The sequence below is a fragment of the Electrona antarctica genome (genome assembly GCF_951216825.1).
Source record: "Electrona antarctica genome assembly, chromosome: 22".
Lineage (NCBI taxonomy): Eukaryota > Metazoa > Chordata > Actinopteri > Myctophiformes > Myctophidae > Electrona > Electrona antarctica.
In genome coordinates, this window is record NC_136805.1 from 31,561,787 (window position 1) to 31,583,232 (window position 21,446).

The following is a 21,446-nucleotide window of genomic DNA, read 5'->3' on the forward strand; positions in this document are numbered from 1 at the left end:
TTGTAAAAATGTCTGGCTCAAATGGGTACAAATTTTATCCCAATTGATTGTGTATCCTGCGTCCTGCCTGTCTGTGCATGCATATTAAGTAATGAACATCGCAAAACAATTGTAACATAGGCCTAATTCATAACAGCCTATGTCTGCCAATAAAGTATATGCATAGCTTTTGAAATGTTGTAATGTTTTGGGCTACATGTAAATTAGGCTACAAAATGTTTCTGTCCATGATCATGGTGAACGTCACGCAAAATGACTGGCACATGTGCCATCCACTTAAAAGGTAGGAAACAGTCCACCAATCAGTAGAGCTGAAAGGCGGACCTTTGTCAGTATCAGAAATGTCTCAGGTGCACGAGGTCATTTTACACAACATGGACATGGTGGGTAAGTTTATGATTCACTTTCTTCTTGTATTCGTATTTGCTCTAACATTCAGTATATGCCTACTTTGTTGTTGAAGCCCATCTCTTTGCATAGGCTTATCTATCTCCTTAATAGTTTATAGCATGAAACAAGTTGACAACATCTCTGAAATAATGATCTAATATGGTATATTTGTAAGTGAAAGTAAAGTGTATTTCTGTGAATGTTACACGAAATGTTTTAAATTGTGTAGGGTTAAACAATATCAGATAGCCACTCGTTTATGCAGGTATAGGCAGGCTATTCTGCTACGCATGCAAAGTTATGTGAAAAGGAGTAAAGCACAAATGGCCTACCAAAAGTTACATCGGCCAGGCCATGGTAATTGTTGTAAATCTTAAAATGTTTTACAATGTTAAAATGATGCAAGAAGATCGATCGCAAGCTTTCAGCATCGCTGTCCTCGGTGCTGAAAGGTAAAGACTTACTGTAAGTCCCATAGCCGGGAGGGACGTTCGCGGTATGATTGGGGCTTGAGTTGTCGAGGGGACAACGTCCTATTCCAGCATCTCTTCTCTTCTATAAGTAAGAGAGCTAGTGTAAAGTACATTTGAGGTTGTTAAGGCTTCGGTGGAAACTATGAGCCAATGTACACATACACAACACCAGTCATTTTGACATGAAGATAGATGGGCTAAATTGATCTCAACATCCTTCTGGCCATGGGGTCTAGTCTAGACTGCCGGAAAGCCACGAGGGGAAGCCCTAGGTGACGTCACGAGGGCACACCGTTATCACGCATCGGGTTAAGTTTAGTGGCAGGTAATAGGTATCCATGGTTTCGAAAACCATGTGACATCCTGAAGATAAGTGGGTCAGGCTGTGGAACGTGTGCATTAAGAAAATAATAATAATGATTCCAATAATAATAATGATTCCATCCCTGGATTGCTAGTGGGAACATTCTTGCAAAAATAAATAGTTTCTACACACTATAGAAAGTACAGTTACACACTAAAACATGCTTGAAATGCCTCACGTCACGTGTACAGACAGGTAAAAATAAACATATCAAGTTGTACTAGAACTCGATCTGTTTATTTTTATCTGGGACGTAGACAGGTGAGTGAGATGCACCATGGACAGGAATGGACCAACGAGTCACTCCAAGGAGGCAGAGAGTCAGCCATCATGTTACAAAGCAAGCTGCACTGGTGAGTGAGGGTCCCTCTGCCACTTCCTCTCAGGAAAGGCAAAGAGCATCGTCAGTGAACCGTGTTTACCTTCCTTTCTAGTGTTGATGTTTCATTGTTAATGATTCAGTGGTGGAAAAAGTACTCACATTATTTTTACTTAAAGTAAAAGTATCAATACTGCAAAATGTACTTGAGTAAAAACACAAAAGTATTGGTATCAAAATGTGCTTAAAGTACCAAAAGTAGAAAGTAGCCTGCCTACGCATTATGCAGAATGTCCCATTTCACAACTGTTGTATAAAATGTATAAAAACCTTTTGAAAATAGCAGATCTACGTCGCGAATGCGACGCATTGCGATGCAAAATAGCTATTTTCAACTGGCATAAACGTAGGGCTGAAGTGGTTAATGTATGTTTTGTAATTATAATAACAATTTACAAAGCAACAATTTACAAAGAACTTAGTGGAGTAAAAGTATAACATTTGTCTTGTTGAGATGTAGTGGAGTAGAAGTGAAAGTGCAGAAAACTACTTTTACACCAATGAAGCACTTCATCCTAGGAGAGTAACTTCTTCTCGTCTGCTGCTACAGTCCCCTCCGTCCAGCGCTGAGCACGTGGAGGAGGAGTGCGTGTGAAAGGGGACCCCGCGGCGGGCCGCCATGGCTCACTCATCTGAGCCGTCGTCGTCCCGCAGGGAGACGGCCCCCGGAGGGACACAGGGGTCACACACGGCTACGCGCAACCTGCTGCGGAAGAAGGAGCAGCGGCGGCGGCATGGAATCCGATCCTGCTCGCCTATGGGCAGGGTCATCCTTATCAACTCTCCTGTGGATGGTAGGTAGTGTGGGCGCCCCTGTCCCTAAGTATACTGTTTATTATGTGATGTTGAATAGTTCAGTTTCTATTCTGACATCAAAGCCAAAGTGCAGTAAAAAATTACTGATAAGTGACTTTCAACTGGTCAGCCAAATGAGATAACGTAAGTGATTACACTAATTGTTCTTGAGGTAAATGTTTGTCCCCCAAAATCAGTCTGATTTGACCATCGGGATACACAAATAAGTAGGTGTATACAAAAACGTAGTTACTGAACTTCTTTGTAGGGCATATCTGCTCTACCGGGTATTCTCACTCGCCTTCATCAAGTGTTTAATGTAACAGTTATACACTCGTTCAGAATGTAGCGTTATTATATAGTATAAGCAGCAAATACAAAATAATACTAATAGGATTGCACATACAGTAGCAGAAACAAATTCATTGGTGATTATTGTTTTGTCACATGCATTTCACAGCACATGGGGGCATTGGATCTTTGCTTGATTACTTGACATATAAATAACATTGTGTTAGATTTATTTGAACGTGGTTGGCATTACATTGACATGTTGGTTGTGGCCCTCAGGTGGAGACGACAGCGAGGACATGCATACGATCACGGTGGATAAGAGTGTGGATGGAAGGCTGGGCTTCAGTGTGCGCGGAGGCTGTGAACACGGCCTCAGTATCTTTGTCAGCAAGGTGGAGGACGACAGCACGGCAGGTAAAAAGAAATGAGAGGAATCAACATTGTCAGAGCATACCTATTTACATTCACTTCGACAGTGGGTGCTGGGCCAATGAGGCAATCATGGAAGGAGGCAGGGCACCAAACCATCTTTAGGCAAAGGATTTACTTTATTGTAGGACGTTTCGATCTCACAGGATCTTCACCAGGTCCGTATAAACAGATGCACACGTTGTTCCAGCACTTCCATTAGCACTCAGATTGAGTCCCTCCCCCACACGGCAGGTGAGACTCATTACTCCTGAGGAGCTAGGACTGTGACAGCCAGCCTTAGCATTTTAAAAACAGTTTTATAAACCTTTTTTTTGCTGTTTTTTACAAGTTGAGACTACCTGAAATTCATGTCAACAATATATCAGTGTGGATATAGACTTAAACTCCACTGTTCTCAAGGGCTCTTTTCAACTGGGGTACTCACAGGTATGTGTGTGTGTGTGTGTGTGTGTGTGTGTGTGTGTGTGTGTGTGTGTGTGTGTGTGTGTGCGTGTGTGCGTGCGTGCGTGCGTGCGTGCGTGCGTGCGTGCGTGCGTGCGTGCGTGCGTGCGTGCGTGCGTGCGTGCGTGCCTACAGAGCAGGCTGGCCTGTGTGTGGGGGACAAGCTGGTGGAGGTGAACGGCATCAGCCTGGAGAGCATCACCATGAGCAGCGCCGTCAAGGTGCTGACGGGTAACGACAGGCTGAGGATGGTGGTGAGACGGGTGGGGAAGGTGCCCGGCATCCGCTACTCCAAGGAGAAGACTACCTGGTGAGCAGGGTTCATCAATTATGTCCGTACACGGACACATGGGTCCGTGCATGCATGGTGAGACAGTTTGGCCTCATCCGTGGCAAATTCTAGATTTAGGTTTTACACACCATTACAATGCTCTTATTTTGTTCATGAATGACTCCCAATTACTGAAGAATGTCAGCCTCCAGGTTTTCTTCAGAATATGTACGACACTGATTTACTATGACACTGTATGGCACATTAGGAGTCCACTAGGACAGCGGTTCTCAGACGTTTTATTTCCAAGGAGGACCCCTATAGAGCGTCGCAGTCCCCTACTAGGGCCCAGGAAATGATCATTTTCCTCATAGACATTTCAAAAAGTATTTATTTAAAGACCTTTTAAGCCTCGTACAAAGCCAACAAACACAATTTTTCAGGCCGAACAAATGATTAGAAAGAAGAAGAACACTTTTATTGTTGTTTTTCTTCTTTGTAATTATTTGTTTGGTCCAAAATATTGTGTTTTGGTTAATCTGCATCGTTCCAAAAAATTATGCTTTTGTGCAACAACAACAACATGCTTTTGTGCAGAGGTGGAAGCATTCAATTCTTGTACAGGCAAACAGTGGTTCAGTGGTGGAAATAGTACTCAATTGTTTTACTTACCTACTTACTTACTTAAGTAAAAGTATCAATACTGCAATATAGAACTATAAAAGTCCGGAATTCAAAATGTACTTGAATAAAAGTACAAAAGTATTGATATCAAAATGTACTTAAAGTTTAAAAGTTTAAGCCTTTTTATTAGGTGCTATACTAGCACCTAATAAAAAGGCTTAAACTGTCCTTGCTGCTCCAGAGTCCTCTCCTCCTTCTGCAACATGTGTCAATGTTCCTGTGATGCACCGGACCACTTGAGGCGCGTTGGTAGACTCCCTTTGTGTTTAAAAGTTTAAACTTTGAAAATAGCAGATCTACAAGCTCACAATGCGTCGCGATCCGACACATTGTGAGCTTGTAGATCGGCTATTTTCAAATGGCCGAAATGTATATAGGGCTGAAGTGGTTAATGTATGTTTTGTAAGAATAATCCAAATGTACAAAGTAAGTTGTCAAATAATTGTAGTGGAGTAAAAGTACAATATTTGCCTCTGAAATGTAGTGAGTAGAGTATTGTACTTAAGTACAGTACTTAAGTAAATATACTTTTCTCCCGGTATTTTCTCCCTAGGGTGGATCTGATCCAGAGACGCATGGTGGTGGAGGAGAGTGGCCGAACGCCGTCAGATACCAGCTCAGACTGCGCTCTGCGAAGGATTATCCACCTCTACACCACCTCGGACGACTACTGTCTGGGCTTCAATATCCGCGGAGGGAAGGAGTTTGGTCTGGGCATCTATGTCTCCAAGTAGGTATAACTCCAAACATAAAACAACTTGAGCCAGCCGAGCCATATATTATTCTGTTCATAATTGTATAGATTTCTTTTATCTGGTATACCGAAAAAACAAATGGCATAGTTTTTATGCCATGATATCACCCCAGATTCTGAGTAAAGCTGAAACTTGAATGGAAGTCCTCCACCCAGCAGCGAAACCTTGTTTTCTCTTATTTTAAGTATTTCTCTCCAATGAATCTTACATTGATGTGCTTGTCTAACATGATAAGCACATGCTTCAGTCAGAGAGGAAGGAACAGAATTAAACAGACTTGAATTTGTGCACACACACACACACACACACAGGCCAGGGAGGAGGGCTTGTACAGTACGTACAGCACAAGTACAGTACAGCAACACTAAGTTTAGATGGGTCCGATTTTTACTTATAAGCTTAGGCTTTGGTTGAGTTTGACATCATAAAGTTTAATGTACTGTACTAGAGCGGTGTCCGTTGGAGCCTCTACAGCGGTGCCCGTTGAGCACTGGCCAAGTAAGATGGAAATGCATGCCCCACCCAGATATTATGTCTGTGTCCCTTTTATGCCCATATATGGAGTTCTTTGTCAGGCATGCCCAAATATGGAGTCTATGCAGATGTCAGAATGATGTCCAGAGCCCGGGCAGGGGCGGTTCTGGACAACCATGGGTCCGACCGACTCGACACCGGGCACTGCACCTCCTGTGGTGGTGTGGAACACGTGTGTGGAACGCGTGTGAGACTCGGTGCATTTATAGTTAGATAGTTAGATGACATTGCCAATATACACATGCAATATGGCACTGTTTTACACAGTTTGGCAATGGAAGCTGTTTCTCTGTTAATTTCTTTCGTGTTCATGTGGAACGGTCTCTAAATTACTTTTTCAGGCTACAATATTCAATGCCTCATTAATAATAATAATAAACTATTAATTTCATACATAAATATAGCTCAAAGTGCTTTACAGAGCAGAACAGGAAAACAAAAAACATAAAATAGGAATAAAACAAGCAAGCAGTTAAAGCAATTAAACAATAGCAAAGAACATGAAACAGCAGCAAATCAGAACAGTGAGTACAAGAATAGAAACTCAACTAAAAGCAAGAGTGAATAGCTGGGTCTTGAGTTGTGCTTTAAAGATTTCTACAGATGGTGCCATGTCTAGGTTTATCTTTATATCTGCTTCATGCTGTCAGACTGGACCCAGGGGGCCTGGGCGAGCTGAACGGGATCAAGATGGGCGACCAGATCCTGTCAGCCAACGGCGTGAGCTTCGAGGACATCAGCCACAGCAACGCCGTGGAGGTGCTGAAGAGTAACACGCACGTCATGCTGACCATCAGGGTGAGCTCTATGCACATGCACACACGGCAGTTTGGGAAAGAACTTGGGCCCCTTGCCTACTTCCATCACAGGTGTTACCGATGATACTAATGAAGGCTCTGTTCCATTCTGGTCAAACAGAGTCAGGGTGCTGCTATTGTGCATGTTGGCTCACTGGAAACACTCTGCCACACCAGTGGGTCTCAAGTCCTTGACCTTGAGTGTGTTCCATTTGTACTCTCAGAGTTATAGGAAGTGAAAAAGATCCACTGTATACTAAATGGAACAGAGCCTTGATTAGTGTCATCACCTTTGGAGGAAGTAAGGAAGGGGCCCGGAAGTAGGAAGAGTTGAGGCCTATTCATACTCCAGTTTTAGGTGATAAGGTGACCACCGAAAACTACAACATGACGTCACGCCGCGGTGGTAAGCGCTTCACCGCTCACCGCCTCGCCCCGTCCCCATCCCCTCCCAATATTTCTGGCAGAAGCCCTTAACGGATGATTTCACCCTTCTGCAAATGTTTGTAGCCCGTAAAGTCACAAATAATGTGTGCCTACAGTATGAGCAAATAGCAAAAGTATTCTTTAATAGTCATATACCTCTATTAATAATCGAGTTTCCATTTTGATAGATTGACTTCATAGGAAGCCCTTCAAGAAATCCCATTAAATGTTAAGAACTACATTGTAGAATGTAGAATGCTTAGCTTTTTCTTGTTTCTTTAGTGTGTGGTCAGAAGAGTCACACCTTTAAGCCTTCATCACAAACGTCACAGTTGAGTGAGTATAGTGCGGGGCTGCTTGGTGTTAATGACCGGCTGAAGAGGGCGTATCAAATTCCACAATGACCTTTTGTGTTCGCCGCACTCTATTACACACTGTTATTAGAAAGCATGTGTGTGTGAATCTATCAAAGGTTTCAGTTTAAGTGAGCTTACATAGATTAGCTCGCAGGCCTATTCTATGTATATGCCTTTCTCTTCATTTCTCACACACGCAAACACAGACATATATATTTATGTCATGTGTATATGTTATTCCACTGCTGTGTGTGTTACTGCATGCCTGAGAGAGTGGCGGCTGTGTGGCTGGGGCAGACAGCTGGCATGCAGTTGTAATATTCCTGCGGCCACTTTAGTTGTTGGAGCTTGGGTTTCGCCCTGTGAGAAACAGCCAAGCCGTGTGCATTATTCACCAGGCTGCTGGGATCAGGTGGTGATCAAAGCCATAGGCGCGTCGTTTTGTGCGAGTTTATTGCGTCCATCCTTTCCCGTTGCCCTGCCCCACATGGAAAGGGAAATGTTGTAAGTGAGACCTGAGGTGGAACTAGAAAGCAGCCCAAAGTGAGCAAAGCTACCCCGTGAAATCTTCCTGCGTTAATTCAACTCTGAGAGCACGTGGAGTCGTGGACCCATAAAGGTCCACGACTCCATTTGTATGCTCTCAGAGTTAAATGAACACTTGGGATTTCACAGTGTCATGAAATGCCGCACACTCCTGAGGTGAGACGAGGAACAGTAACATGGCTTTAGGCCTCTGTGTGGTTCTAAGGTTACTCTTTATCAAATATAGCCATCCCATAAAAGTTTTAAGGTCTCTACTTACAGTACTGTATCTCATTTACATATCTCTGGTCATATCTTCACAGGAGGCAGGCAGATACCCTGCCTATAAGGAGATGGTTGCGGAATACCGCTGGCTCAACAAGTGTATGTATCTGCATTTTGGTCTCAAGTGTCATTTACCGGTGTTACATTATCTGGAAATCTCCAAGACTCTAGCTTCAGTATTTTATAGTGTGTCTGTGTGCATGTGGGAGTATTTGACCAACCACTTGTTTATGTGTGTTCTGGTGAGTGACCTGTGTGTGTGTGTGTGTGTGTGTGTGTGTGTGTGTGTGTGTGTGTGTGTGTGTGTGTGTGTGTGTGTGTGTGTGTGTGTGTGTGTGTGTGCGTGCGTGCGTGTGTGCGTGCGTGCGTGCACGTGTGCACGTGTGTTCTTGACACCACATTTTGGGACAAATTCTGGACATGCCATTTGATTTGGGATTCATATTGAGAACAAAAGTGGTACCACATGAGAGTCAATTCGAAACCAACGTGTGTATGTTTTTAGAATGTTTCAGAATTCATAATAATAAACAGTTATATAAACAATGCCTGCCCTAAACACTCCAACTGTCGTGAAATGACATAAACGATTCATATATGGCTACTAAACATAATGTAGCACACTAGAAACAGCTGATCTACAAGCTCACAATGTGTCGTGAGCTTATGGACGCAACAAAGTAAAAAAATCAGGCATTAGACAAACGGCTCTCATTTAGCTAGCGAACTAATAGCTACAGAAAATGTCCATAAGGTTTTTTCTCTTTTTCTTCAGTGCAGTGCGCTGGTGCACAGAAGTCTTCCTCCCAGGGTTCGGACACCAACTCGTCGGCGTCCTCTCTGTCGTCCGAAACGCCGGTCAGCTCTCTGAGTGGTCTCTCCCAGGTCATGTTTCCCCCGAGCCTGCCCTTTGGCTGCGAGATGGTGGACGTCTGCATCTCCACAGAGGACCACAGGTCAGGGTTCACTTTGAATGGAAACCAGAGCTCGCTGCAGTACTAGTGACAGTGCTTGTGCAATAGGTTGAAAGTGTTTAGAGGAGCGTGGTATAGCAGTCCTAACCTCTCACACACATACTGTAGGGCCATATTTACACCGGTGCCTTATCTCTAAACTTTTGTGCCTTTTTATTTCATTCAAATGGCCGAAATACATATAGTATATATAATTGTAGTGGAGTAAAAGTACAATATTTTGATGTTGGCTTGATGGCCCGGGTATCAGAGGAGACCGAGGCTTTCTTCACCCTCCCAATGACTGATTGTGGGGGTTAGCAGAGATGGAATACTTGTAGAGAGGCTGGGGAATTGGGAATTGGCTTTACTAAATTGGGACTTGAAGGGGAGAAAATGTTTTTCTTTTGTCTTGAAGGGGCATGTTTTGCACAATAACAGTCTTTTCATTATGTCTGCCCACGATCTCTGTGATTCATACAGTAGGCTACGTTTGTTTACCTCAGTCACTGATACTAAAATCTGATATTTTTATTTTTATTTCTTTCTATGAACCTGTGACTTGACACCCATACTGTTATAAAACGAAAATAAAAAAAGATTTTGAAAAGAAAAGTACAATATTTTGATCCGAGATGTAGATGTGGAGTAGAAGTAAAAGTGGGAAAAAAAAGTGAAATTGGAAATACTCAATTAAGGAAGGTACATATTTGTACCGAAATATGCCATCATTGCCATGCGACGCATTGTGAGCTTGTAGATCGGCAATTTTCAAATGAGTTTCATGCATTTGAAAACTTGAAATGGGACATTCTGCATAATGAGTACTTTTACATTTACATGTTGATGCCAATGCTTTTGTAGTTTTAACCCATTCTGGGCGGGAACCCCTTTTGGTGTTAGCATTATGTTATGCTTTAGCTATTGAAAAATAGCAGATCTACAAGCTCATAGCGCGCCACCGAGTGGCACGCTATGAACTTGTAGGTCTGCTATTTTTGAAAAATCGAAGAACGACTGACATAGAAACATAGCTTTTTCAGAAAACTGTCAGGATGTAGAAGACATTTTTATAATCTGATATCAGGTCAAAAGGTCCCTGCACACTGCTGCCTTTTTCGGATTCTTAGCAGCTTTTTTTCCGAAAAACGCGTCCAGTCCGCAAGGACCTTAACTCGGGTATTCAAATTCTCACCACTGACGTGTGATTTTGTGCAGGTCTGATGCGGTCAGCCAGGGTGACACCAGCCACAGCCTGGGGCCCACCACCCTCCTTAAGGACACTGTGATCGGCCGCGAGGGGAAGGAGAACCACAAGACGGCCGTGCTGATGGCACTCAGCAGGCCCAGTCGGCCCATCAGCAGATCACAGAGCCAAGTGACCGTGGCAGGTGAGGATCGAGGGCCCCCGGGGTCTGTATCTATATCACTAGCAGAGCTGGTGGAAAAAATAAAAGCCTGCGGAATTCACGATGTACTTGAGTGAAAGCACAAATCATCAATATGTACTTAAGTTGTAATACCGAAAGTAAAAGTACTCATCATGCAGAATGTCTCATTTCAAGTTTTCAACTTTATAAAAATCATTTGAAAATAGCCAATCTATACCTCACAGCTGTTGCCATCTCAAGTTTTGCTTCACAGAAAAGTGGAGCTAAATTGATTCTCCTGTGGTCGCCTATAAAATGTCTGGCTTTCATTGTGTTAAACGTAATGCCAAACTTCATACCCCCCCCCCCCCCCCCCCCTCCCCCGTTGGCTCCTGTCCCTCCACAGAGGTGAAGCAGAAGCAGAAGAAGGAAAAGAAACAGAAAGGAGGGAAGGATCCTGCACAAAAGAGCACCCTTCAGCGCTCCAAGACCTTTGTCAACCTGTTGTTCAGGGGACGCAGAGAAAGAGACACCTCCAGAGGGCGCTCAAAGCCCTTCTACAACAGTGGTAGGCCTACTGCTTTCCCCACATTATTATTCTACAAATTAACTCAAATATGGAATTTAAACTGTTCATTCCAGTGCTGAACAGGCTTACTAGACCCCATAATAGACCCTTATCATGTATTTTCCCCATATTGAAATGCAACCACCAACCTGATATCAGCATTACTACCTGTCACTACCTATTCAAAACTATCAGCGATGACTATCTCATATGAGAGATAGTCATAGTCATATACACACATCATCATCATATGAATCTAAGTCTAACTTGGTAATCCATGTGTCTGTGTGTGTGTGTGTGTGTGTGTGTGTGTGTGTGTGTGTGTGTGTGTGTGTGTGTGTGTGTGTGTGTGTGTGTGTGTGTGTGTGTGTGTGTGTGTGTGTGCGCGCGCGATGCCAAACCCAGAGATGATGGGCGTGGTGGAGGACATGGCCCGCCGCCTACTGAGTGAGGAGGAGGTGATCCATGTGATGCAGACCTGCCGCAGGGTAAAGATTCTGGCCCACACCTATACATAGACCATACATAGGAACACTATAGGAAACTACAATGTTGGCTCCACGGTCCTGGTATTTATTTAAAGTTAAAAAATAGTTCACTGTCTGAGGAGTTTGCATGTTCTCCCCGTGTCCCCTAGGGTAGGTTCTGATTCTGATGAAGACTCGAAAAGTCGAAGCGTTAATCTATAATTAAGCCTTGACTGATTTGACGGGCTTTACGAAGTTGCAGTGTGCAGACTTCTATTTTTTACATTGCCCTAGTAACAACAACTATGCAGTAATCCCGGTCTCTAAAACTCCCTCCCCCTGGCCAGCCGGGGCGCCTGATTGTTGTAATATTGTGTATATACGTATGTTATTTTACCTGCTAAGTCAGTGGTTCTCAAAGAGGGGTCCAGGGACTTTAGGGGGTTCTAAATTCTAAAAGTCTGCAACTCTGAACATTTCTGTCCATTTGGTTCCATTTGTACACTGTCAGTTAAGCGGGCGCTTAAAATGTACAAGTCCGAGCACCACTGTGCTAAACAGTTGAAGTTGTCCTTGTTCCATTGCAGTACATCGCACAGTGTTCAGTAGAGCTGTTTGTGCACAACCTTCTGGCCGTGCTGGACAGGCCTGAGAAGCTTCTGCTACTGAGGGAGGTCAGGTAAGATGACCCAGGTGGGAAGGAGGAGAGGACAGTCAACACGCCATTTTGGAAAGAACTTCACAGTTGTTACCTATGATACTAATGAAGTCTCTTGTTCCATTCTGGTCAAACAGACTAGAGTCAGGGTGCTGATATTGTGCATGTTGGCTCACTACATTCTGCTACACTCCATATCTCCAGGTTCCAAATGGCCCTGTACAGGTCTGTAACTCTGAGTGTACAAATGGAACCAAATGGACCCGTAAAGGTCTATTTGGTTCCATTTGTACACTCTCAGAGTTATGGGAGTCCTTGAAATTAAAAAAGTTTGAAAAACTAAATTAGTATTATTGGTAACACCTGTGAAGGAAGTAGGGAAGGGTCCCAGAAGTAGGAAGAGTTATTCTGTATAACCCACATTTATTATCCACACAAAGGGACTTTGCAAGGCCACAACATTACACAACAAAATTAAGTTTTATTCAAAAGACTATGACTAAACTAAAATGTAAATTTGCTGTCAAAATCAAAACTATGTAAATGTGTTTTGTTAGCCATGGGTTAAAAACCCTGGCTGGGGAAGGCTAGACATGATTCAACGTGAGTTATGAGGCTGGTCAATATAGGGGGGCAAGAGAATTGCAAGAGAATGACTGACTTAGTGTTTTTTTGTTTGCTCTGTTCCTCAGAATGGTGGTCCTTCCTGATGACCTGGGTGATTTCAACAAGATTGTGGCTCCGTTTGAAGTAGAGGCTTATGATATCCTCAAATATCGTTCACGTAAGGCAGATGTGAAAAATACATGCTGGGTTAATTGATTTTAGGCATTTTGTTTAAAACGGAGCATGCACTCCTGCAAACTTTTTAAGCCAATCTTAGCCAATCAGGATGGAGTATGAAAAATCTAAAAGACCCGTTTTGTTTAATGCCTATTATGAAACTATGTACCGATTTGCGTGATGTTTGGACAAAATCTGTAGGTGTACTGTCAAAAAATGTGTTTAGCAAAAATAACAGGCCCATGTGGCCCATTATGTGAATAATTTGGGGCAGAGGTTCTGCTCTGGCATCCAGGGAGAGTGTGTGCACAGTTTCGCTGCAATCAAGCCAACGGTGCCGGAGATTAGGTGATCGCAGACGGACACACGGACAGACAGGGTGCAAAACATAGTCTCTCCCTATGCCTTTGATCTGGTGGAGAGAGACAACTATAGCACATCTGCATTAGTCTCCCTACTCTTCCATTAAGACATTTAGACTAGAGTAGACACTGGTTTGGGTAGGACACCTAGTGGTTGACATGTAGTACTGCATTAAGCTCCTGAGTGCTGGAGAGGCTGGGATAATGATGTTCTTGGGTGAGCGTGATCGGAGCAGGAGATGTTTGGTTTCCCGCATGGCAGACTGGGGAAATCCCGGTTAGACATAAAGGTTATGGACTGCAACTCCAGTGCCTTAAAAATGAAACACAACAATGGATGAGTGTGTGTGTATGAGTGAGTGTGTCCATGTGAGTGTTTTAGTTGGTGTGAGTTAAATAATAATAATTATTTTCCTGTTTTCGTGTGTGTGTTTGTGTGTGTGTGTGTGTGTGTGTGTGTGTGTGTGTGTGTGTGTGTGTGTGTGTGTGTGTGTGTGTGTGTGTGCGTGCGTGCGTGCGTGTGTGTGTACCTGTGCCTGCAGGTATACAGTATGTGTGCACAAGAGACACCTACATTCCTACATACGTACATATGTTTTCTCTATTTTCTTTTAGTCAGAACACCTCCTCTTCGATCCCCAGCATCAGGACGAGTCCCCAAACGGCACCTCATCACTCCCATTCCCGGTCAGCTTCCTTTTGCATTATACAATTATTTCACCTGCATGGCTGTGATGAAGTTTTGTCATTATGTTATGTCTTTGCAGCTCAAATTCGGCTTTGTTTTGGTTGAATTGGAACATGCTGCAGTTCTTCACGATCCCAATAAACCACTACAATGCTAGGTTTTGGTTGGCAACATAATATCTTTTGGTTAAAATTATAGTTGAATCTTACTGCGAATCACTGGCAACCGTGTTGTGAAAGCAATAATTTATATACAATTTAGGCATTTAGCAGACTTCTGTAAGTAAGGACATGGTGTAAACAAGTGTAATGCTTAATTGGGTCGTCCACTCACAGTTAACAGCCTTTGTATTGAGTTTGTGCTTGAAATGTACTGTAATTATGCAAACTGTTAATAAAATTTTCAATCAATCAAAAAATCACAATGTAATACATCAAATGCATCACAATAGTCATCTAGGATCATAAGTAAACTAAGAACTTATCATCAGTCTAACAGTATAATATTCAAAGAAAAATCAATAATCTATAATACACTCATGGCCATGACATGACATTTATGTTTATTTAAGGCACTCCACTTCACATCAGGCCAATTCGTAATTATTAAATAGTATACTTGATCAAGTTCTCATAGGAGCAATTTTGTGCTGAATAATAAAAAAAGGTTTTTATGTGGCAAATTAGAAGGAATTCATGCAGTAATTCCAAAGATGACTTATTTATCAATTTCAAGGAGATTTCCTCAGCATTCCTGAGCCAATAATTTGATGACTGGCGGAGTCTCCGGTGACCCGGTCATCAAATCATTGCCTTAGGAATGCAATAAAAACACATCCATGGGGTGTGTAATTGATAGAAAATAAGTATTTTTGGGCGGGTGAACTACTCCTTTAATGGGACATATCTCCTTTGTGCAGACTACCAGGGAGGCTTCGAGCTCCACAACGCGAAGGAGGTGGAGAAGGAGAACCACCTTCATGCAGAACTGGCGAAGCTACGTGTTTCGGGCTCGCGGCTGAGCAAGGAGAGACCCCACACCTCCAGTGCCTTCACCCCTCTGCTCGACATCCCCGTGGACGGATACGACGCCGACCACAGAGACCTCCGGCCCCCCGCCGCCAGACCCACGGTCCCCAACTGGCTGCTTGCCCACAGCTCCGACTCGCGCTCCCTCCTCCGCTCCGACATCGCCGCAGTCGGCTCCGCCCACTGCGACGAGGTTTCGTTGCACTCGTCCTCCGGCAAGTCCCTGTCGGAGAGGGGGAGGTCCCCCTTCAGGAATGGCCACTCCAAAGGCAAAAACGGAGAGGGCGGTAAAGAGACGGTGTTCACGCTGCCGAGCGGCCCTCACAGGACCCGGCCTGCGGTGACGCAGGTGTTTCATTCGATCCCTGAGCAACGAATGAACGGCCATCCGGCTTCCACCGAGAATGGACACAATGGCACTGGCCCGGTGTACCAGGAGTACGAGCTCAAAGCTGTCAACATCTCCAAGACCAAACAGTCATTGGGTAAATCAAAAGTTTGACTGGTACAGTACCTATCAGCAGGCTAGCATTGCATACGGTACACTAAATTTAGCAACTTTGTATATTACCTAAATATCTGTACATTTCTACTAGGAGGATATATTTGTGTTTTATTGATGTTGATAAATATACTAATAAAAGAACAAGAATCTGGTTTCCCCATTCCTTTAATGAACCAGTGTGTGTGCTTTTGATCCAGGCATCAGCATATCTGGTGGGATAGAGTCCAGGATTCAACCGGTGGTTAAGATAGAGAAGATCTTCCCTGGAGGAGCCGCCTCCACTTGTGATGTCCTAAAGGTTGAATGACAATCCCATAAACCCATTATGCTAGAGATGATGTGTATTTTATTATGTGTGGTTAACTAAGTCTATTAGACATTAACATGTCTCTCTCTTCATCTCCACAGGCTGGGTTTGAGCTGGTGTCCGTGGACAGGGTGTCCCTACAGGGGGTCACACATCAGCATGCTGTTGACATAATCCGCAAAGCCTTCAGCAACAAGGCCAAAGATCCCATGGTGTTCATGGTCAAATTTCCTAAAAACCCCTGAACGGAGACGGACTCGACTGTCACAAACACTTTGTTGGAGACTGAAAGATTCAGTCTGTATTTAGCTGAGTTCCCAAAGCCTGAGACGCACGGGGATCATGCAGGGACCCAAAGACACTGAAGTATTCTGGTTTTTGCTTCTGTAATTTTGCCACAAGAGATTGGAAAGCTTGGTCATATTACCGTCCCACAAGAACATCCTCACAGCGATGGTCAGCACTGTAATCGGGTATGAAGAGCAGCAGGCTACTGAGGTGACCAAGTTTGTCTGAGACAGCAGACCAATGCGGGAGCTCTCATAACTGCAGATACAATCCCCTGGATGGATAATGGCTTGGAGGGCCCACAGAGGCGAGTGTTGTGGATAGTATGGGAAGGTTTTCGGTACGCAGCATGAAGGATATGGCCAATGAAGATTTGGGCTATACTAAAGACAATGAATAGTAAAAAACAAAACAAAAACAAACAAAACAACGAAGCCGTAAATGATGGGGAAACACTAACAGAAATGACTGTGAGCTGTGTGCCCAACAAGCATACTGTAGAATCCTGAGAAAACACAACCATTGTGTTCCTGGGACTAGTATTTGTTTGTTGGGTCACTGCAAAACTGCCCAAGAGCCAATGCTTGTCTCTGATATTGTTTTCTGTTTATATTATTATGCCGAAGCAACAAGCATGTTGAGATAATGACATTTCAGAGAGCAGTGGCGTGGTGCTCCCTACTGCTTTTGAATTATTAAGTGTACAGGCTAATAAATATCAAACTGTAACCTGAGTGCCTCCCAGAACCCTAGTGGACTGAACATTATTAGATAGTCAGACGCCATGTAGAGAGATGGTTTGAAATTTAGAGCTTAACTTTTTTTGACGTCCATAGGGCAAACTTTAGTCTTCAGTACAGCTTCTATACACAGCAATTATAAGGAGGGTTTGTGTCTCTCAACCTTTATTTTGTACTGCCTTGCAGGGGTAAATTGTTTCCAAAATGTGAGGAGGCAGTAATTCACAATAAAAACACCCACAATGTAAACTACTGAAAACATCTATAATAAAACCAGATTAAAGAAACCTGCCAACTTTACAATGGCTGCTTTTCTCTTTCTAGAATCTCGCTTTTGTTGTAACTTTACAGAATCAATCAAGTGTTGAAATGTCCCATTGTCCACTGATACTACTGTAGATAGAGCATGTAGTAGATACAATATCAGTATAAGCATAATGTAGGCTACACTCAATAAATCTGTAATATGAGCATAGTAGTACAGAATAACATAATAAATGCATCATGGTGGAAAACGTGCCAGGTGGAAATGGGCATGGCTTTTTTGGGAGTTCCATAATGATCCAAGGAATCTAAGGGGAAACAATTGAGATTTTACTACGGTTCAACAGTTAAAGGCTAAAACGTGAATCAGAATGTTACATCACCACCATGAGGCTGATTTGGTGGCACTTCTTCCTTGGCGTAGTGGGAGTGTGTGTACAAAGTTCCATAGCAGCCGGATGTTGCCGTTCATGATTCGAGGCATTTTGTTCACAACGGACCTTGGTGTGGTTTACTTTAAGCCCAAACCCTTTGGTGTGGGCTTTAAGACACAGGTATCGTCTGTGGTTTATTCCTTTAATAGGATTCTCTTTATCGCCGTTAGTGACTTAAAAGCCACCGTGTTGATTTTGACAGCAAATTTTGATTTTAGTCATACTGTAGTCTTTTGAATAAAACGTAATCATTTTGTACTTTTACTCAAGTACATTTTGAATTCCGGACATTTACTTGTAATGGAGTATTTCTTCATTGCAGTATACTTTAAGTAAACTAAAGCATTTGAGTACTTTTTACACCACTGGTAATGACTTACACAGAAGACAGACTGCACACAATGACATCTTTATTGTTCAATGGTCAAGGCCTCTTGGCTCCTGAGAGACCAGAACTGCCATGAGTTCACAGAAATAAGAGAAACTTAAACTGGATGTTAGGGCATCAGGCCTGTCCCCTCCAAGTTTAGAGACAGACCGTCATTAACACACCCAAAAAAAAAGCCCCTTACAACACATTCACCCATTTGCAGAATAAGTATCCCAGAATTCCAATGACAGCAATGCCCTAGAAAACAAGTCGAGTGTCTTCTGTACACTACAGATTCAAGTACACCGTTCTTCCTTTAACTTAGTTAGCTTTGTTTTCAAATATGATGCTTTGTATGGTCCCATTAATATTAACCTTTTTTAAAAGATGCATAATTAGTCCTTATGATAGGATTATTAAGACCAGGCGATTTTCACTCTGATGGCGATATTTGCAGAATACATTATTTTCCCTCTATGGGCACAAGTTCCTGCTGCATTCTCCCAACAGCTCTGAAGACATCCTGAATGTTGACCTTATCCCCAAATTCAATTTCCCGATGTTCCAGCAGAATGCCCTGAAGGGGAACAGAATGGAAACAAAAACGTCCAATTACTTTCACATCAATGTGGGGTGCTGGGGCAAGTCACAGACAGAAAGTCATCAATAACACGATACTGACCATTAGCAATTAGTAAACAGAACGGTTCGTCCTTACACAACCGATCAATAATTCACAGGACTAACTGTTCAGATGGCTTACCTGAAGTCCCGGCCCAATGACGAACACCCCACCCAGAACAAAGCCCTCTCCAAACACATTTCCCATGAAGCCATTCTTGAAAGCCCTCAGGCCATTCAGCCACACTCCCACACGGAGCAACGCCAGCAGACCCATCTTCCGCTCACGGGGCCCATAGAAAACTCTCTACAAAGACAGAGGACAAACGAGAGGGTTACAAATGTATCCCCAAACATCTTGAATCAAAGTAGTGTTATTTTACCAAGCATTAGTGTTGGGATCAGGGTGGCCCCAGACAATGGCCATGACCAGAGGCCTCTAGTGTAATTTCTCTTAATCCATTGGGCCTCAGTACATTTCACAACAATTACGGATCATTTATATGCAATATTCAATCAAATGAGTCGTTTGGAATTTGTTTTTGTGCACTGAAAGATGAAAAGGCCAAAGTAGCTCTTGCTATCGGGCAACCAATAGTTCCAAACACTACTGCTGTATAGTTCTGAACATGCAACTCATATCTGAATGGCCCTGGCCACGACTAGACAGTCTGTGATACTCTTAAAGCGCAAATAACATGCATTTTAAAACTGCTTTTAATATTTAATATCATATTGTCTACGTCCCTCAAAGTTATTTCTAATGGTTTGAGCCTCAATCACCACTCTGATATAACCAGGCCTTGTCATTTCTTTCTGGACTTTGAAAGCAGTTTTGGCTGCAGTACCACAATGTCCTGAGGTGGTGGGGGTGCTAATATGCAGATTATTTAATATTTGAGTCATTATAATACTGATGCTAGATAAAACCAGGCTTGTTTCCATTCCATGCCAGCTTGGAAAATCAACAATGCTGGACATTGTAAACAAAGTGGAAATGCAAATTTGCAACTGAAGACTGAAGAAGAGGAGGAATTATACAAAGTAGGGTGACATTGATGACATCACGATGAGGCCAAAATCAGTTGAGCTGTTCCTGAGAGCAATTTCCATTAAAACACCCATATGATATGAAAGCCTGATTGTTCAAAATTGGTTATTTGTGGGGTTAGAAAACACATATGGGAGCCCCAAAAACACAAAAGAAATTGAAAAAGTTGAATTTGATGTTATAGGTCCTTTAAATGATGTTGCTATTAGGTATCCATCTAGGCAGTCTACGACTAGGCAAGATGGTGTTTATTTGTACACCAGGTGTACAAATAATTGTTCAAATAAAAAGCAGGCCTGCCGTAGCTGTGATTTCCAACCCATTTTCTGTTGTGGCTTTCGCCTTTATTTTATATTTTTTATGGAGGGACAGACAGTAGGCTGACAGGAAATGGGGAGAGAGATGGGGGGGGTGACATGCAGTAAAGGCCGTTGGTATCGGGAGTCGAACCCACGGCACGCTGCCAGACTGGATTACCAGACAAGGCGCCTGGACCGCTGAGCCACAGCCCAGGCCTTCCAACCCATTTTCATTGGAATATTATAAAGTCACCTTCTGATCTAAAAAGATCTCCCCCCTGAAGAAGGCTCTGAAGGTCTGGACCTCTGTGCCAACATCCTCCTTCACCACGGCATACAGAGGGACCCCGAGCTGCTCCAAGTGGGGTTTCAGAGAGGACAGCTCTGCAGCCTCCTGAAGGAATACCAAACAGTTGAAAAGTTTAGATTAAAAAAAAAAAACAATCCATACAGTATCCGCAATTCCACATCCCATAAAAAAAAGACAAGGTCATACAAACATTACATAAGCTACAACGTAGACAAAAAGTGTACTTACCTCTCTGCACAAGAATCATCCTGGCCGCCGTACAGCCATGACTACAGCGCCAGAGTTCTCCCACAGAGCTTTGGCCTTGAAAGTATGTCCCTCTGACAAGAATTATAGGTTAAAGGGGATTAACCACTTAAGCCTTATGCATTGTATGACAAATAGCCAATGTACACGTGATCTTACAGATACAGTATATCATTTGTATTATTTTGAGAGAGAGAGAGAGAGAGAGAGAGAGAGAGAGAGCCACCCAAAATAGGGGACAAGGTTTAGGTTATTTAATTAACATGCATTCCATCAAAAATACATCACGCACACACACACACACACACACACACACAGTATCTCATATACATTTCAGAGAACATTAATCTTAATTCCAATATGCCTATACAGAAGCTAGGTAACCAAGTCTGAATGAACACAGTGAGGATTTGCTGTAAGAAATGCACTTACCTCCTTTCAAAGTTTTTAGGTTGGCCTCTTCTAAATGCTGTAGAGTGAACTTCAAGGGAGGTGTCAGAAGCATGTTGGTTAAACTATTAAGAAAACTGGCAACAATGGAGCCAACTGCACCCAAGGTGCTGACTAGAACGTCCATCGTCCTTTAGTCCTTGAGTCAAATCCACCAAGATGTCGAACAAATTCACAACTTGCCCCCTGAATACATTCTGCTGTAGCTTTGAGAGAAACAATGTTTCTCGACACGAATCGCTTGGTAAAATACACATGCCCCATTGATTATACACTCAGCTGTGGTCAATCAGAGTGACGCCATCACTGGAAACTTTAAGTCACATGAAGCATTACACACACAGCATTACCCTTTGCCCTCTTTCAGGGACTCATACCACAGTAGTGCTGCCAGAGTCTACTCAACTGTTTTACTTGCGCAAAAGTATCAATACTGCAATGTAGAACTACTCCGTTACAAGTAAAAGTCCAGAATTCAAAATG

The 21,446-nt window shown here is 43.0% G+C and overlaps 1 protein-coding gene and 1 pseudogene across 3 annotated transcripts; one reads left to right on the forward strand and one right to left on the reverse strand.

Annotated features, from left to right (window-relative positions):
* Positions 1-318: 318 nt before the first annotated feature.
* On the forward strand, positions 319-17,185 carry LOC306915335 (PDZ domain-containing protein 7-like). 2 transcript variants are annotated; one of them, XM_079492640.1, is made up of 17 exons: positions 319-387; positions 2,157-2,400; positions 2,972-3,109; positions 3,704-3,878; positions 5,077-5,253; positions 6,463-6,610; positions 8,240-8,300; positions 8,977-9,157; positions 10,373-10,545; positions 10,931-11,092; positions 11,498-11,580; positions 12,147-12,238; positions 12,910-13,001; positions 13,978-14,049; positions 14,970-15,563; positions 15,781-15,881; positions 15,992-17,185. In XM_079492640.1, the coding sequence occupies exons 2-17, from the start codon at positions 2,226-2,228 to the stop codon at positions 16,133-16,135; spliced, it is 2,568 nt and encodes an 855-aa protein (XP_079348766.1). In that variant the 5' UTR covers positions 319-387; positions 2,157-2,225; the 3' UTR covers positions 16,136-17,185. The 2 variants fall into 2 exon arrangements, with proteins under 2 accessions (XP_079348766.1, XP_079348767.1); XM_079492641.1 differs by lacking the exon at positions 319-387 and having other exon boundaries at positions 2,274-2,400; positions 3,709-3,878.
* An 824-nt stretch (positions 17,186-18,009) lies between these two features.
* On the reverse strand, positions 18,010-21,237 carry LOC306915650 (peroxiredoxin-like 2A; annotated as a pseudogene). Its single transcript, XR_013792482.1, has 5 exons — positions 20,946-21,237; positions 20,496-20,587; positions 20,211-20,351; positions 18,750-18,914; positions 18,010-18,563 (listed from the first exon to the last, which is right to left on the reverse strand). The product of XR_013792482.1 is annotated as a peroxiredoxin-like 2A (transcript).
* Between the last annotated feature and the right edge of the window lie 209 nt (positions 21,238-21,446).

Coding starts and splice junctions, on each gene's coding strand:
- LOC306915335 (XM_079492640.1), top strand. CDS start 2,226: ATGGCTCACTCATCTGAGCCGTCGTCGTCCCGCAGGGAGACGGCCCCC. Junction 9,158..10,372: donor ATCTCCACAGAGGACCACAG/GTCAGGGTTCAC, acceptor GATTTTGTGCAG/GTCTGATGCGGTCAGCCAGG. Junction 15,882..15,991: donor CCACTTGTGATGTCCTAAAG/GTTGAATGACAA, acceptor TCATCTCCACAG/GCTGGGTTTGAGCTGGTGTC.